This window comes from Eupeodes corollae, chromosome 2, assembly GCF_945859685.1.
Source record: "Eupeodes corollae chromosome 2, idEupCoro1.1, whole genome shotgun sequence".
In the NCBI taxonomy this organism is placed as follows: Eukaryota; Metazoa; Arthropoda; class Insecta; order Diptera; family Syrphidae; genus Eupeodes; species Eupeodes corollae.
The window spans coordinates 142,692,072-142,708,214 of record NC_079148.1 but is presented as its reverse complement, the minus strand read 5'-3'; the positions used below and the strand labels follow the sequence as shown (position 1 = coordinate 142,708,214).

The following is a 16,143-nucleotide window of genomic DNA, read 5'->3' as shown; positions in this document are numbered from 1 at the left end:
GGAAAAAAGGAATTCTATCTGACATCTATTCCCATATTGTTGACGGAGCATTGATTCAATTTATAGTTGATGAAACTAACCGAACAGACCATCACAGCCAAACGGAGGTCCAAGCATTCTCGGATGAACCATTTGATCCCAACTGATTCAGCAGAGATAAAGAAATTCTTTGGGTTGATGATATTGATGGGCTTGTTTCCATTTGGACGAATGGAAGAATACTGGGAAATGAAAGGAGTATACAACATGTCGTCCTTATGTCGTCTGATAACAAGCCCATTATTTGGTAAAAAATAGAAAATTCGAATATTTTCGAAAACGAACCGATGATTTTTTTAAATTTTCTCTTAAATGTTGTTACTAAATTGAATTCTTTCAGTAAACAAACATTGGTATTGCTCCAGAAGGGTACCACCCATAAAACCGTTTATTTTGTTTTTAAGTTTACTCAAAAATTAATCAACGGTTTCTAAAATATTTTTTTCTGCGCAAGCTCTTATACTGTCTCATTAATAGTTTATCCTCAAAAATGTCATTGTTTTTATTCTTGATTAAAAAAAATATTGAACATTTCTCGAAAATGATTCATCATTTCTTTACGAAATTTAAGTGTTTAAAGGAAATAAATAAGCTCTAAAAAACTGCATACTAAAAGAATTTTAAAATTAAAATTAAATAATTTGATATATAATATTTTTATTTAAAAAGAAACCGCTGTATAATCAAGTACTAAAGACTGTTTGGACCTATGGAATCCAATTATGGGGCTGTACAAACAAAACAAATACCGAAATCATCCAAAAATTCCAAAACAAAGACTTTCGTGGAATAGTTAATGCACCTTGGTACATAAGAAATACCGATCTACATCGTGACTTACAAATAGAAATGGTTACAGAAGTTGTTAAAAAATACGCTGTATCGCTCAACCAGAGACTGCAAAGTCATACTAATTCTGAAATGGAGTCCGTCTTAAATATAAAAAACCATGTTCGGAGATTAAGAAGAACCAAGCCTCATGAGCTTATGGTCTAAAAAAACATGGGAAAGTATCAAAAGTTTAAACTTGCCCCAAAGTGATTGTACAAAATCAAGAAAGAAAAATCGGAAGTCGATCCTTCAAGATTGGTCCTGATGAAGAGGTGGTTTTAGTGGTTAAGAGTCCCACACTACTTGGTGTCGAATACTGCCAAGTGTCTTTTAAAGATTTCCTCCTGTCAAAAAAAAAAACCGCTCCAACGATTTTTTAGAACCCATACGGGGTGCGTAGGAACCCCACTTTAATTTTATATTGCCTGTATATTTTTTTGTAGTGGACAAAATTATAACGGATTGTCATGACATTGTTTCTTTATAACCCAAACCATTTTAGTTTGCTTTCTTTCTTCTTTGCGTGTATATCTTGATCAGTGGGGTGTACAGGTACCCCAAATAGGTTTACGCAAGTTTTTTTGTTCTATGAAGGTTTTGTGTAAAAATTTATTTCGCGGTTTCGGTAAGTAAATGAGTGCTTTTGTTTTAGTTTTGGGAAGTAAAATATTGAAATTTATTAAGAAAATTGAAAAAGGTTAAGCAAAATGTCTGACATGGAAAATGAGATAAGACAACTACTTCTTGACATTGATGTTGAAGACGATGATGAGCATGAAGAATTTTCTGATGATAACATGGAAGTCGATTCAGAAGAAGATGATGAAATGTCTGCCAGTGATTGTGAAGAAGAAGAGATCTCAGAAACACGGCATCACGAAGGGGTTCTGTTGGTGGACAGTACAACCACCTTCATCCGGTGGCAGCACGGCTTCTCGGAACATTGTCCTAAAAGTTGCCGGCTGTAAGTTCCCGGCAAAAACGCTTAGACCAAAAAATAAGCATTCATTTGAGGACCAATATAGAAAAAATTTTCATGAATGCTTCGGGCGAAGCCCATGAAGTTATTGATGAAGACGAAGGCCAAGAACCTCCTTCGAAAAAGGCAAAACTAGGAAGATGCCAAGAATGAAAGACAAAAAGACAAAAACAGTCTGCAAAACATCTTCAATGCAAATATTTATTGTAACTATTGTCTTTTTTCAGATTCTCAACAATTTTGGTGACTTACGCCAATCATTTTTGGATTTTTGAAAGACTGCTTAAATTCGTTATACTTTTTTGGTTTTTCTTATTATTAATTTTTAACACTTAAGTTTCAATTACTAAGCCCAATTTTTTGTTATAAGTGTTTAAAAATAATATGTTATTAATAAAAATACAACAATTTATATCATTCGTGTTTTCTTTTTGACATAATATTACTTGAAAGTTGTGGGGTGTGGAATAACCCCAAATAGGTTAATGAAACAAAAAACAAGGTATGGGTTGTAGGGTTAAATACAAAACTAGAAAAGTTTTTAAATCTTTGAAAACAAATTTTTTCGCAGGTACATTGCTTAGTTGTAAAATACAGGAAATATTTTTAAACAGACTCTTTGGATACCAGTAAGTTCGTGGGACCAAGTAGTGCATTTTATTATTGTAGGGTTTTCCCGACAATGCTTTTAATTGAAGCAGTTATTTTTAGGTTAGGTTATAGTGGCTGTCCAAGATGCAAACAGACACACTTAGGCCAGTTTAATGGCCCATTGTGATACCACATGAATCTTGAGGCTTCCTCCTAAGCTCAATGGAACCAGCTAGAGTCCCTTACGAAACGTGACAGGCTGATTATACTGATATGATTTAGATCGTTAAAGAAGAATTCTCCTAGGTAATTTTTGCGTTTTGGAGCTAGAGCAGGGCATGTGAAGAGAAGATGAAGAACCGTTTCTTCCTCTTCCTCATCAATACAGCTTCTGCAAAATTCATTTGAGAATAAGCCTAGTCCCGTGGCGTGCTTTCCTATTAGACAGTGTCCGGTTATGGCACCTATTATCGAGCTTATATGCGATCTGCTTAGAGAGAGCAAGCACCTTGAACGTTTTAAATCCAGTGTTGGTCAGATGTTTTTTTTGGCTTGACACGTGGTGATGTTGGTCCACCTGGTGCCTGCCCTCCTCACAGCGTCTTGCATTAGTAGCAGTTTACAAGTAGCGATTGGTATGCCAGTACTTGCCAAACGTGGTAGGATGGGCTGTACTGTACCGTTCCTGGCGAGTTCATCTGCCTTACAGTTACCTGGAATGTCTCTATGGCCCGCACCCAGCAAAGGTGAATATTAAACTCTCGCGCCATCTCCATTAGAGATGATCGACAGTTATAGACTGTTATAGAGTTTGTAGAGACAGAGTCCAGAGATTTGATAGCGGCCTGGCTGTCAGAGAAAATACGGATATCAGATGTTGATATCACGTTTTCTTTGAGCCAAAACAAGACTTCCTTAATCGCCAAAAGTTCCGCCTGGAACACGCTACAATGATTGGGAAGGCGGAATGAGAGACTTAATTTCAGTCGTTCAGAGTGCACACCACCACCAACCCCTTCTTTGGGTTTTGAGCCATCTGTGTAAAAGTGGATTGACTCATCCTCCAAGAATGTCCTATCCTCCCAAAAAGATCTGGGAGGTATAGAAATCTGGAAATTTCTATCGAATTGTAGTTGGGGGATGGTGTAGTCTGTGTGCTTTGGAATTGATTCTAAGTACCTTAGAATTACGGAGTGGCCAATGTTGTTGTTAGTCCACTGCGACGAAGCATTGAGGCGAATAATTTGTTTACTAAATATGTCAAGAGGTGTTAGGTAGAGCAAGGTGTACAGTGCCGCAGACGGGGTCGTACGAAGCGATCCGCTTATACATAGGCAGGCTGAACGTTGTACTTTATTTAACTTATCCGTGTTTATACCTTTCTCTAAAGAAGTCCACCATACTGCCACACCGTACGTTAAAATCGGTCTGATTACCGATGTGTATAGCCAATGCGTGATTCTGGGCTGTAAACCCCATTTATTACCAATAGCTTTTTTGCAAGAAAAGAGAGCTACAGTAGCTTTTTTGACTCTTTCCTGTACGTTGCGTTTCCAATTTAGTTTTTTGTCTAAGACAAGACCTAGGTATTTAGTCTCGTCTGAGAATTTTAATTGGATTCCTTTAATATAGGGAAGTTTGACAAATGGAATGTTGTATCTCCTCGAAAATAAGACCAGATCGGTTTTGTGTGGGCTAACACCCAGTCCACACCGATCAGCCCAAAGTATTAGTCTGTCCAAGGCATTTTGTAAGAGTTCTTTTAGGATATTAAGATGCTTTCCTGAAACTGCTATAGCAACGTCGTCCGCATAGGCTATCACTCTGAAACCCTCCGCATCCAGACTAGTTAGGATTTCAAGTTATTTTTAAAATTATTGATTTTTTGAGACCGCTTTCAAATCAAATTGCGATTTGTCAAATTGATAATGTTCAATCTCACTATTTGGAGCTCAATCTCATGAGACTAAGAAGATGTATTCTGCATACCACCCTTCGCCTTCAGTTTTACAGCTCTAATACAATTTGACGATACAGCTTCAGAAGATCGATTTCGCTCTTAACTTTAATAGAAGTAAAATTTACTTCGGGTCTCACTATTCAAACATTAATAAATAGTTAAACTTTTCTCTTAACTTATGTATGAATAATATACACGTGTATCTTAATCAATATACGAGTATATGATAAATTATTCTACTTTTCTATAACATTCCTTGGAAACATGGTGTGAACAGATTATTTTACATTCACCATAAATTTCCACTCAACATTTAACAATAATAAAATAATGCTTCTATCGAAGTCTCGATGAATCATTATTTGGCCTTTCGTAGTAATTGGCAAGATAAAATATTCTGATGATGTCATAGATGCATTTTTATAAACAATAAGATTTTTGTATACATGCATACATAGCTCCAAGAGTGCGTATCTACATCACTAATTCGATTACGCATACCCCAAATACCTTTCAAGAACCCAACCCAGCATCGTATTTAATGCCGGGTTATGATGATGTTTATCGTATGTATGTATGGCGTATTGAGTTGTTGTTTTCTTCAATAATTAATTTATTCAAATGTTTTATTTAGTTTTTGTTTGTTTTTTTATTTTCGCAAAAAAAGAGTTGCCACTTTTTTAAATACTTGTTGCAAAGATTTATTAGATGAGCAATTTATTATTTCATTTATATTTTATTTTTAATCAATTTTATTTAATGACATCGTGACCATAAGTTACATAAGTATACATAATTTGAAGATCTTCCAATATTCACAGATTTTTCGCAAATCCTTTTTAAATCAATTTTCTATCAACTGTCAAAAGTGACACATAGAAAATTGGCTTCTTGCAATCGTTTGTACTCTTTTAAACATCCAATTTTTCGTATTTGGACAGTTGTTCACTAATTGGATATTGAATGATTTTCTTTCCAAACAACATCTTTCAATTTTTTGTTGTCAGACAGTTTTAGAGCTGGAATCAACAACAAACGCCTATAAAGGATCTTAAAAGAATTTGGAAACTACGAAAATCGAAACAAGTAAGAAGTCACTGTTTGGAAAAAATTACGAAAAAGGAGTTATACACAAAATGTATATATTGTGTATTAACAAATTTTAAAACACAGTCGTTACTGTCTGTTTTAGTATTATATCACTTTTTCTCTATTTCATATTTATTTAGAGGTTTTTTGCACGACCTCTTGTTTTCAATTCTTTAATAAATTTTTATATTCTGTCATCTGTCATCGATAAAATTGTTTTGCAATGAATCTACCAAATTTTTTGTTTTCTTAAGTTTTCCAACCATGTTAACAGACAATTATTAATTGGAAGATAATAAATTGTCGGAAATTGTCAGCCGATTTTCTACCACAAAATTGTCTAATATTTGGATAGATCAACCAACCATATAAACGGACAATTGTCACGGAATTGGAATACTTTTGACAGTTCGGCCAATATTGAAAGATCTACCAATAGAGTATATTTAACTTTAGTAATCAATACTATTGACCCATTGTGAATATTTAAGACGAAAACTTTCGAAGATCTTGTTAATGGTCATGGTAAATGCAAGATAGGTCGTAAATTAAAATCATTTCAACTCAAATGGCATAACGGTTTTAATCATCGCCATCTTTGGAGCTTCTTCAACTTCAAACGTTGCGCATTAGCACCAAATGAGTAACGTTGCACAGAGTTGGTAGGTTTAAGATACGAAGACTGTTTACTAAGCTACGGAGCGAACCTTTACTGCTGGAACACAATGCAAAAATCAGAGCCGAAACCAGAGTTTGAGACGGAATAGCTGTCACAGCTTGTCGTATACGTTAACAGAAAGATCGCACAAAATGCGTCGTACGACTTTTTGACGTTTGATATAGATTTAGTTCTATTTTGAAATTATTGATTTGATACTTATCATTTGGTTTGAGTTGGGCTGAGTTTCAAAATTATTTATTATTTATTTTTGAAATGTCATATATTTATTTAAAATACTATGGTAAAGTTAATACGCGAAGGTGGGTGCGGAAATTGTACCAGGAAAGAAATGAAAAGGGGTATTTTGAAACCATTTTTAAAATCATTAAAGAAAATGATCCTGATCTATTCTTTAAATCAACAAGAATGAATCACACCCAATACAACTTGTAGTTGAGTTTAGTGGAAAAGCGTTTGACGAAATCATCAATTCGAAAAGCTATAAGCCCAGAATGTAGAATGGTGTTAACCTTGACGTAAGTTCACAATTATGTTGTTCAATTCAACTTCTGATTGTTTTTGTAGTGTCTGTTTTCCTAATTCCAAAGGACGTCCCTTTCACTCACCGCTTGGATAATTTTTTCCGATTCATCGATTTTGTATTTTTTAATTTAACTTTTTTTGGTTTAATTTAACTGTTTATTTTTTTATTTATTCAAACAACCGCAATAAAAAATATTAATTTAATGCACAAACACAAACCACCAAATCAAATTTGATGTGCCGAAAATGTAAGACGTCAAAAGTGTCGTACGTCAAAGTTAAAAGTTAGTCAACTTCTGACTCCGGCTGCGGCTCCGATTCCAGTTCCGTCGCGTCTTGTTCGTGCATCTGTATTTGTATACTTTTAATATTTTGACAGGTATTCCAGTTACGACTCCGGCTCCGTCACCATTGTGTTCCAGCAGTTAAGTGTAAATTGTGCAGTGATAAGCCGGGCACATTCAAAAAGATTAAAAATAATTATTGATTATTGATTTATGACCAAATTTTTAATTATAAAATTTTCAACCGTACTTAACCATAGACAAAATAACGTTAAGTTGTCAGTTGTATTTTGTTATTCGGAGTCAGATTCGTTCTTGTACCACATTTTATAATGACTTGTATTCTCTTTCATAGTACGCATGATGGCTAATGTGTATGCCTGTGCCATCTTAAGTTTTTTTTCACGGGTACTGCCTCTTGTGAAAAATTGACAAATTCTCCAACTGCCTTCTCAAAAAAGCCGTTCTGATTCGGCATAAAACTGTAGGTCCCTTAATTCCTGAAATGACTTACACACAGGAATAGTTGAGAATTATAAATCACTCAGCTCTGGTTCTAATTTTTTTGTTCCGTTTGTTTTAAAGCTGTAGTTAATAGAGAGTGAAGTATATAGATTAAAAGCTTATGGCCCAAATATAATATGTGTACTTAACCGAAAGTGAGCTATTGTCAAAACCGAACGAAAAGTTATCATAAGTTATTGTCAAAACAAAAAGTAACCATAATGGATTCAAGTAACTGACATTTGACATTTGCTTAAGCTCGAGCCATTTAAATGGCTCTTGCGTAATTGCGCGAAAGTTAGCGAAATTTAACGAAACTGAGCAGAACGTCTATTATGTTTAGTGACATATAAGGCTGCTTATTGGTTCGTTCCCTTAAGCTGGCCTAAGCTCGGTTAAGTCTATTATGGTTGGACCTTTAGTTCCTCAGAAAGGTTTCGTAGAGTACGGAAGTATAGAAAACACAATAGAAATAACATCCACTCGTAGCAGCTCGCATTGACTTAATCATGTGAGAAAATACAGCAATTTAGTCATTTCTACGAAAACATAATCATTTAACTCCTCATTTTCGTCAAATAAAAAATTCAGTTGATCTCATTAAGTTTTTAATTTTATCTTTTTTCTAAATAATCTTCTTGGCAAACAAATATCTGTCAGACGAACATTCACAATAAACAAATCAAGACATTCACAATGCCATACTATTTAATCAATTTAGTCTCAATAGTTGATATTGGGAGTTTGAAGGCATCAGGCAATTTACACTAAATTTTAACTTCCATTTAAAACCGCTTTTCTCATAAAATATTCAGTTTTATATCAACTTCTGTCTACCAATTTAATTTTTGTCGTGAACTCGACTACCATATTATACTCAACTCACCCTAACTTAAAATAATGTTCTAGAAGTTTCTTCTTTCACGAATTTCATTCAAAGTAGCAACTCTGTTCATTAAATTCGAGCTCGAAGCCTCGGAGTCAGTGTATAATCACTCTCTCAGGCTTTGTAGGTAGCTGGTAGGTTAGTATGTTTTCTTCATTTACATTGAGAGGTTCTTCGTTTTGTTTAAGTTACAATTTATGTTAGTTTATTATTTTGTTTTCTATTTATTTAACAAAAACATGCGAATTCAAAATAAAGTTATTAATTTTATAGTCTAACTGTGATATAACCACCACCTAAAAGTGCATACCTATTCAAAAACAATTGAATTTTAGTTTTTAAAGTCTTTACAAAAGCTTAATACCTTACACAAGCTTCAGATATGAGTCAAACGAAAGAGTCAGCTTTAACAACTGACAAAATTACAGGAAGACTTCCTGAACCTAAATTGGAATATAGACCAAAATCACCTCAGACAGGATATGAAGCTGTTTATGGATCACAACAAAGACAAAGGGCGTCCCGCCAACGACGTTTGGGATGGTGTGAGGATGCACAGAAAAATAATCCTCAGTTACGATCTCTGGCCGCAGGTATAAAACTTTACGAGTACATTATTTGTTTTTTAATCGCACTTAAAGACAATTAATGACGATAATAATGTGAATATAAAATTAAGTTTATTGTTCCCCACTGACATATATTTTGTGTATATTTTTAATTTATTGTGCATTTTTTACAATAACGATGACGCATGTGGTTGGGTTTATTTGTTTTTGCAAACAAAAGATTGAAAACATCGATACAAAAATTGGAAGACCTTGTTTTGTATATTTCATTCAAGTCTAAAGAAGTAGGAACATAATTATTGTTTTCAATCTTGAATGTAAAAAACAAACCAAAAATACAGTAATCTATTTATTAAAAACAGTAGTTAAGTTTCTGTTTTTAATTTAGTGCAACGATACAAGGCTCCATTTTTTAATTGCACTTAAATGAAGTAGAACAAAATGATCTTTTACTGTTGGTAATTAATTTGGAAATACATAAATGTCATTTAGTTCAAATTATTTTACACTTCATTTTGTTTAAATGCCGACAGTAAATTACCAAGTTAGCCTTTTCTCTTTTTCAACTTTTCAATATCTTAGATATTATTCCATTGAATATTTTGTTAGGGGTTTTTTCTATACATAAAGTATTTACAATATGTGTGCGGCGAGGAGTCATTTATAGAATATTTAATAAGATGATGAAATTATTGTTGAATTATGTAGATTTTTCTGACATAAAAATTTGTATGTAATGTGGCATAGAGCTAATGTAGACGTTACACGATTCATCATCAACAAGTTATTTATTCTTTGCCTTCTTGACGTTTAATTTTGTTGTTATAAATTTTAAACTATGAACGTTAATTTATATTGTTCTCAAATGTATGGGGTTTTCCATTGGTAAATTTAGATTAAAAAAAAAGAAATTGGTATTTTTGTGACCACTGGAAAACAATAGACTATTTGTGTCATTGGACGGAGTTCAGATCTTGTATGCTTGTATCTCGTTTCCACTCGATAGTTAAAAAGAGGCAAAGCACACATTATTAAACAAAACAATGAGAGTGAGAGAAAATGATGGAACGTCAAAATGAGCCAACCAAAAAGAGTCCGATGTAAATTCATCTTGTTGTTATTATTTGTTTGTTTAAGCTTAACATATTTTCAAAACTTGATTTGAGCTTAATTTAAAAACTAATTCATTAAAGATTTCTTAAATATTTGAGGACTAATTACTTCCACACCATTTTTTAAAAATTGAACAAATTATAAATTGAATCAGACAGCTAAAAATTATGTCAGTGCAAAAAGGTGTTAAGTATTTCGGGAAGGTAGATTGGTTTTTAAATCAATTAAATTTGCTCAATGGAACGTGTCAAGAACATATGTAGTTACATACGATGAATAACAATCCACAAATCAGCTCGGAAGGTGACTGTGAGTTGAAATTGTTTAACTGTCAAAGTGAATGAATTGTTTACAATTATGTAATTTTTTGTTTGTGTTTGATTGAAAGTGAGCAATGAATTTAAAAGCTATTCCTCATATAAATGGGACCAACGATTTTCATTATACAATATAAACCAATGTTTTTCTTTGATTTTATTTATTTTCAGATTTGAAGTTATGAAAATAATTTTTTTTGTTTTAGTTTTGACAAAAAATACTCCATTTACCAAGATCGGAATCTTTCGTACGTTTCACTTTAAAAAAACCCGTTTGTTTAAATTGTTGTATTTGTAATTTTGGCAATTAGTCCATGAACACATGTGAAAACAAACAAAAAAAACGATGCCTTGGGCTAGCGGCACTTTGCAAAGCAAAAACAAAATGGGGAGGTTAATAAGTTTTTTTCCAGATTTTTCTTTTTACTTTTTTCGATAAAAAAGTCAGTTTGAGCTTTAGTTTTACAGTCATTTTGTTGATAGCGAACCCAACATTTTCGTCTTGAAAAAAGCATGTTCAACATCAGTTTAATATAATTAATTCACTCATTTCCAGCAATCACTACGAAATTCTTTAAATTTCATACTTACCTTCGGATTATTGTATCAAAGATGCGTTCGAAGAACCATCAAGTTAAGGGTGCGAGCGCAATTAATTGAATTCTATTAAATGTTCGTTAATGAACGGCCCAAATTTTATTTTGCAAGTAATTAAAATCTGTATCAGTTTAATTATACTAAGTATATTTATAGTTTGTTTTTAATGTTTAAGCTTGCAACTATTTTTCAATCCCATTTTGATTAATAAATATTAAATTAAAAAAAAAACAGTTATAATCGAAAAATACCTTATCCATAACATTCTTCATTGATGGAAGCATACATGTATTTTCTATAAAAAAAGAACTATGCATCAAAGGAACGCCAATAGCAAACCTGTTAAATAAATGCAGAGCAAATAAAATCCAAATTTTGACGTTTATCACAAAATGAAAACGTCAAAAATCGTTCTGAATTCATGCACAACTCATTCAATAGATAATGTAATCGAAATGAATGTTTATTGTTGACGAACAGAAATTTTTTAGTGAATTAACCCAAAGTATAATTTTCATGAATTCCTTAAAAATGTAAAGTTAAAATTTACTCATCATTGTTTGAAGGCTATTTTTGGTAAAAATGCTACTAATAATGAAAACAAATTAATGAGTTTTACGATTCTATTTTTGTTTCTTAATATAACAAATACTATCTATCATAGATTACATTTTATAAATGCAGAACCAAGAAGAACATATACATAAACAATAGTTTTCAGATAAAAAGCAGAGGTTAGCGTAGAAAAATATTTTTGAGAAAGCCAATATTTTAGGTCTGTTCATTAAAGAAATTTCTGCAACAAACAAAACTTAACTTATCGAACTGCTTAAATGATGAAAGTACTGATCTAATTGAGGAATCTGAACTAGCTAAAGTTGGCAATAGAACTTGACAATTATGTTTCTCGGTGCATTGTCTGTACAAAAAAATACGGAGACACCCGCCTTCCTCGCCAAAAAAATGCTGTAAGCAAACTACAGCAGAAAAAATTGCCTGTTTTGTTGTTTTACAAAATATTGAGTTACACTTTTGTCCATTTTCAAAATTGCAGCTCATATTGCGTTCGAAAATAATTTAAGTGAACAAAATACAGTACTAATAAATCATTAAATTTGTATTTGGTCAATTTTATTTTATTTAATATACATTTACAACATTTATTTGGATTGAAATTAAAAAGCTATACAAATGTATTAATTTAAGACCATGTCAGCACTTCACATTCTATTGGTTCGGATTGTTTCGTTTTTGAACGAAGGTCAAAATAAAGAATTTAGTGTGCTCGAGGACTAAAATGAAGCATTTTGATGGGCCGGAACACTAAATGTGAGAATGTGTTTGGTTTTCGCATCATTTCACTTACACTTTCTCACATTTAGTGTGCAGTTAGCTTGTAGGCAAACTGAAATGTCAGTCTGAGATTCCCATCTTGTTAGATGGAGTATTTTTGGTTTTGACTTTTGATATCGGTAGATTGACAGATCAACAATTTCTAAAGCTAAGTATACATGATTGGCAGATCTTTCAACATTTACCTAACTGTCAACAGTCTTCCAACAGCATCCAATAAGGTCACAATGTTGGAAATTTCTATCGAATAAAAACTGTCCGTTTATATGGTTGATTGATTTGATCCAAATATTAGACAAGTTTTTGGTAGAAAATCAGCTGACAATCGCAGACAATTTTGTATCTCCCAATTTTATATCTACCATACAAAAGAAAATGGTAGACTTATTGGAGGACAATTTTCTTGACAGATGACAAAGAATATAAAAATTAATTTTAGAAGTTTAAACAAAAAGTCGTGTAAAAACATTAAGAAAAAAAAAATAAATATAAAAAAAGTGAAACAATATGAAAGCAGCCAATAACAACTATCTTCTAAAGTTTCTTCTCAAATATTCTGTGAATAACTTCTTTTCTATTATTTTTCCGAACGATGACTTCTTTAGATTTGCGCAATTTCCAATTTTTTTCAAAATCCTGTAAGCTTTTGTTGTTGCTTCATAGTCCAACACTCTCTTCCAATTGAATATTGGATTATGTTGTTTGGAAAGAACATCAAATTGGGTGGTTACAAAAGTACAAACGATTGGTTATCAATTTTGTTTTTGTCACCTTTCGGAGAAAAAAATAGAATCGATAGAAAATTGGTTAAAATGTTTTGCGAAAAATAAGTCAATAACGGAAGATCTCCCAATCGTCTATACTTAGCTCAACAATTGACGTTTTGTCAAATTTCAATAGTTTGTAAAAATTCTACCAAACAGTATTTTTGACATAACAACAATAATTAACAATTGTTCAAAAACGAAGAGAACACTGGTGTGTTTTTTTAACCATTATCAAAATTTGGAAATATCGTATTTTAACCTTAAATCTCGAAATTAATTACAAAAGAAATATTGAAATTCCTCTTACATAAATTGTAATTGAATTTGTTTGTTTGTCAACAAAAGGATACAAATCATAGAAAACGAAAATCAGTGGTTCCATTTTTTTCTTTCAAACTAAAAACAATTGCTTATTTGTAAACAAATCATTCACTTTGACGTAAACAAATCTTAATTCTTCTCCTGAGCTAAAATATGAATTGCTTCAGATCGTAATTATTTGACATTTCAGCAGTGTGTTTAGGAAAAATGTGTTGACACCATATTGTTACAAATTGAACCAATGTTATCGTTTAAGAACGACAATATTTAACGATAGTTAGAAACTCTACAGACCTAAGGCTTTATAAAAATGAGCAGGTTCAGATGACATAAGGGGCTTAAGTTTCTAGCATCTGATTGGCTAGCTGTCAAAAACTTGCCTTTCAATTAAGGAAACTTTATTGAAAAGTTGACTGGAAAGTTAGTCAAGAAAAATCTCCCTAACTATCAAGTCAAGTCAACTTATGTCAAAATGACAATTGATCATGTTTTTTCATTCAACCGAAAACTGAACTTTTTTATTCTATGATCTATTTATTTTCTGCACACCTTTATTTAATGCTTTCTGTAAAAAGCTTCCTTGTGAATTTGAAATTAATGACACTTAAAAAACTAACTAGTTGCCTTGTTCAAAATTTACGTTCAAAGAATGAAGTTGACTGCGAATGAAGCCCCCTATGTTGCTTGAACCTGCCCAATGTCAAAACATAATTATGTCAATTAAAGAATCCCTTAGATGCATTGACGTATAATTCCAATGACTTGTTGACATTTGTCTGTTGGTGGAAATGTCAAAATTGAAATTTGATTTTCTCCGCCTCGGACTTTGTTATTGTTGTGAAGATTTTATTTTCATTTTTGGTGCGCATTGTATTTCAACCTTTAACTTTTTCAAACTTGTATACTTTCAGCAACATTGATCTTTTCATCAGGTGGAATGAATCTAGCGTCCAGTATTGGTTTTGGATCAAATAATTTATATGGGACCCATGATCAAGTTTCCTGGTTCATTGGTGTTATCATCGGATCTTGTATATCTACTTCATTGGTGAAAAAGATCTCAAAGCGGATATTTAATGTAAGTTCTTCAAAAACACAAATATCATGAATAACTATTTAAATTTTCCATTTTTCTATGTTTTGTTTTTCAGCTTATTGCATCTGTTTTAGTTGTCATAAGTGGAATTTTCTACATTACAGCAACACAAAGCACGTCAGCTGTCATTTCAGCCCGTTATTGCGATGGCATAGCATTTGGCTTGACATTAATTCCAGCCATCATTGCTGGTTCCGAGCAAACTGTCAAAAGGTGGAGAGGATTTGTTCTTAGTGTCGAACAATTTGGACTCGCCATTGGAGCTTTAATAAAAGTCATTTCCATGCAAAATGCGCACAATTATAAAGAATATTCAACACATGGTGTCATCGCTTTGATTTTAGGTGTTGGAGCCGTAATTTGTACATTTGTCTTTACACTTGAATCACCAGTATTCCTCTTGCTTAAGGACTTCGAAGATGAAGCAGTTAATGCTCTTCGTAGACTTCAAAGACCCGAACTTGTCACCCACGAGACATACGCTTTGTTAAATGAGACCAAAGCACTGTTGCAAGAGGACATGGCCAGGGAAAGTTCCAAGAACATGTCAAAAAGCTGGATACCAATGATCAAGGTTGTTCTATTTCGATGCTTCGTCTCAATGTCCATATCTCTTCCTCTTACATTCACATTCCTTCTGGCTACCTCCTTAAGTTCAAGGAATGGAATTCCAATGGCTCCCTACGTTTATCTATTCATGCGATTGATTGGAGTCATTTTTTCGATGTTTTTCTTGGACACCCTTGGACGCAGAATACCAAGTTCACTCTCATTATTTGTTGGCGGTGGAATTCTTCTAGCAGCTGGATGGCTAGCATCAGGGTTCTGGAATACGGCCAATGCACACATTCAACCCGTAGTTTTTTTAATGCTTATCTATCAAATACTTTCTGGAATTACGGCAGCAAGTAGTACTTGCTATTTGGGAGAAGCATTTTCTGTGTCAGTGAAGCCTCAATTCATGTTGGCTGCTGTTATTACTGAAAATGTCCTACAAATTTTAGTCTGCTGTTTGGTATCGACGCATTCGATTTCGAACTTTGCATGCGTTCTGGGAGGCTCACAGTTCCTGTATGCAATTGTTTTCTTCTTCACTATGCCCGAAACAATGCAAACCACATTGCGTGAAGCTTTGAAATTATTCCAGAGGGTATTTGCTATAGGAACTTCTGAACCTGACGAAGATGATGAAGACCAAGGCGACCAAGGAGACCAAGTTTAGATTTAAGTTATTTATATACATTTAAAAAAAAAAAACCGAACCGAACCAAAACTGTATATAATTTAAGGATTCATTTTTTAAATAAGATGTTTTTATACTATTAACAGTATATGTATGTTATTACACTAATAATAATATCTGTTATATTTACATAATAAATACGAACGAACTTTAATTAAAAGTTCAAAATATTGTAAAAAGGTGTTTTCTTGATTTTTAACTAATTGCGGATTTAATAAATGATTAATGATTTTGTTGCGTTCCATTGGTCAAAATAAATTGATTCATTTTTTAGGTTAAATTTAAGTTGGCGAGCGCATCCATTAATAATATCGCTTTTCCATTAACCGACCAACATTTGGCGTTTTTCTTTTTAAGCTCAGAACAAAACACTGCACAGAGTCTAAGCAAGCCGAGTACG

The 16,143-nt window shown here is 32.8% G+C and overlaps 1 protein-coding gene across 1 annotated transcript; it reads left to right on the top strand.

The window, feature by feature from the left end:
• Positions 1-8,511: 8,511 nt before the first annotated feature.
• LOC129946316 (uncharacterized) lies at positions 8,512-15,922 on the top strand. Its single transcript, XM_056056450.1, has 3 exons — positions 8,512-8,960; positions 14,316-14,482; positions 14,556-15,922. The coding sequence occupies exons 1-3, from the start codon at positions 8,750-8,752 to the stop codon at positions 15,720-15,722; spliced, it is 1,545 nt and encodes a 514-aa protein (XP_055912425.1). The 5' UTR covers positions 8,512-8,749; the 3' UTR covers positions 15,723-15,922.
• Positions 15,923-16,143: the final 221 nt, after the last annotated feature.

What these genes read in the sequence shown, in the direction of transcription:
- LOC129946316 (XM_056056450.1), top strand. Translation starts at nt 8,750, where the DNA reads ATGAGTCAAACGAAAGAGTCAGCTTTAACAACTGACAAAATTACAGGA. An exon ending in GTTACGATCTCTGGCCGCAG is followed by an intron (nt 8,961 to 14,315) that starts GTATAAAACTTT and finishes GTATACTTTCAG; the next exon opens with CAACATTGATCTTTTCATCA. An exon ending in TCTCAAAGCGGATATTTAAT is followed by an intron (nt 14,483 to 14,555) that starts GTAAGTTCTTCA and finishes TTTGTTTTTCAG; the next exon opens with CTTATTGCATCTGTTTTAGT.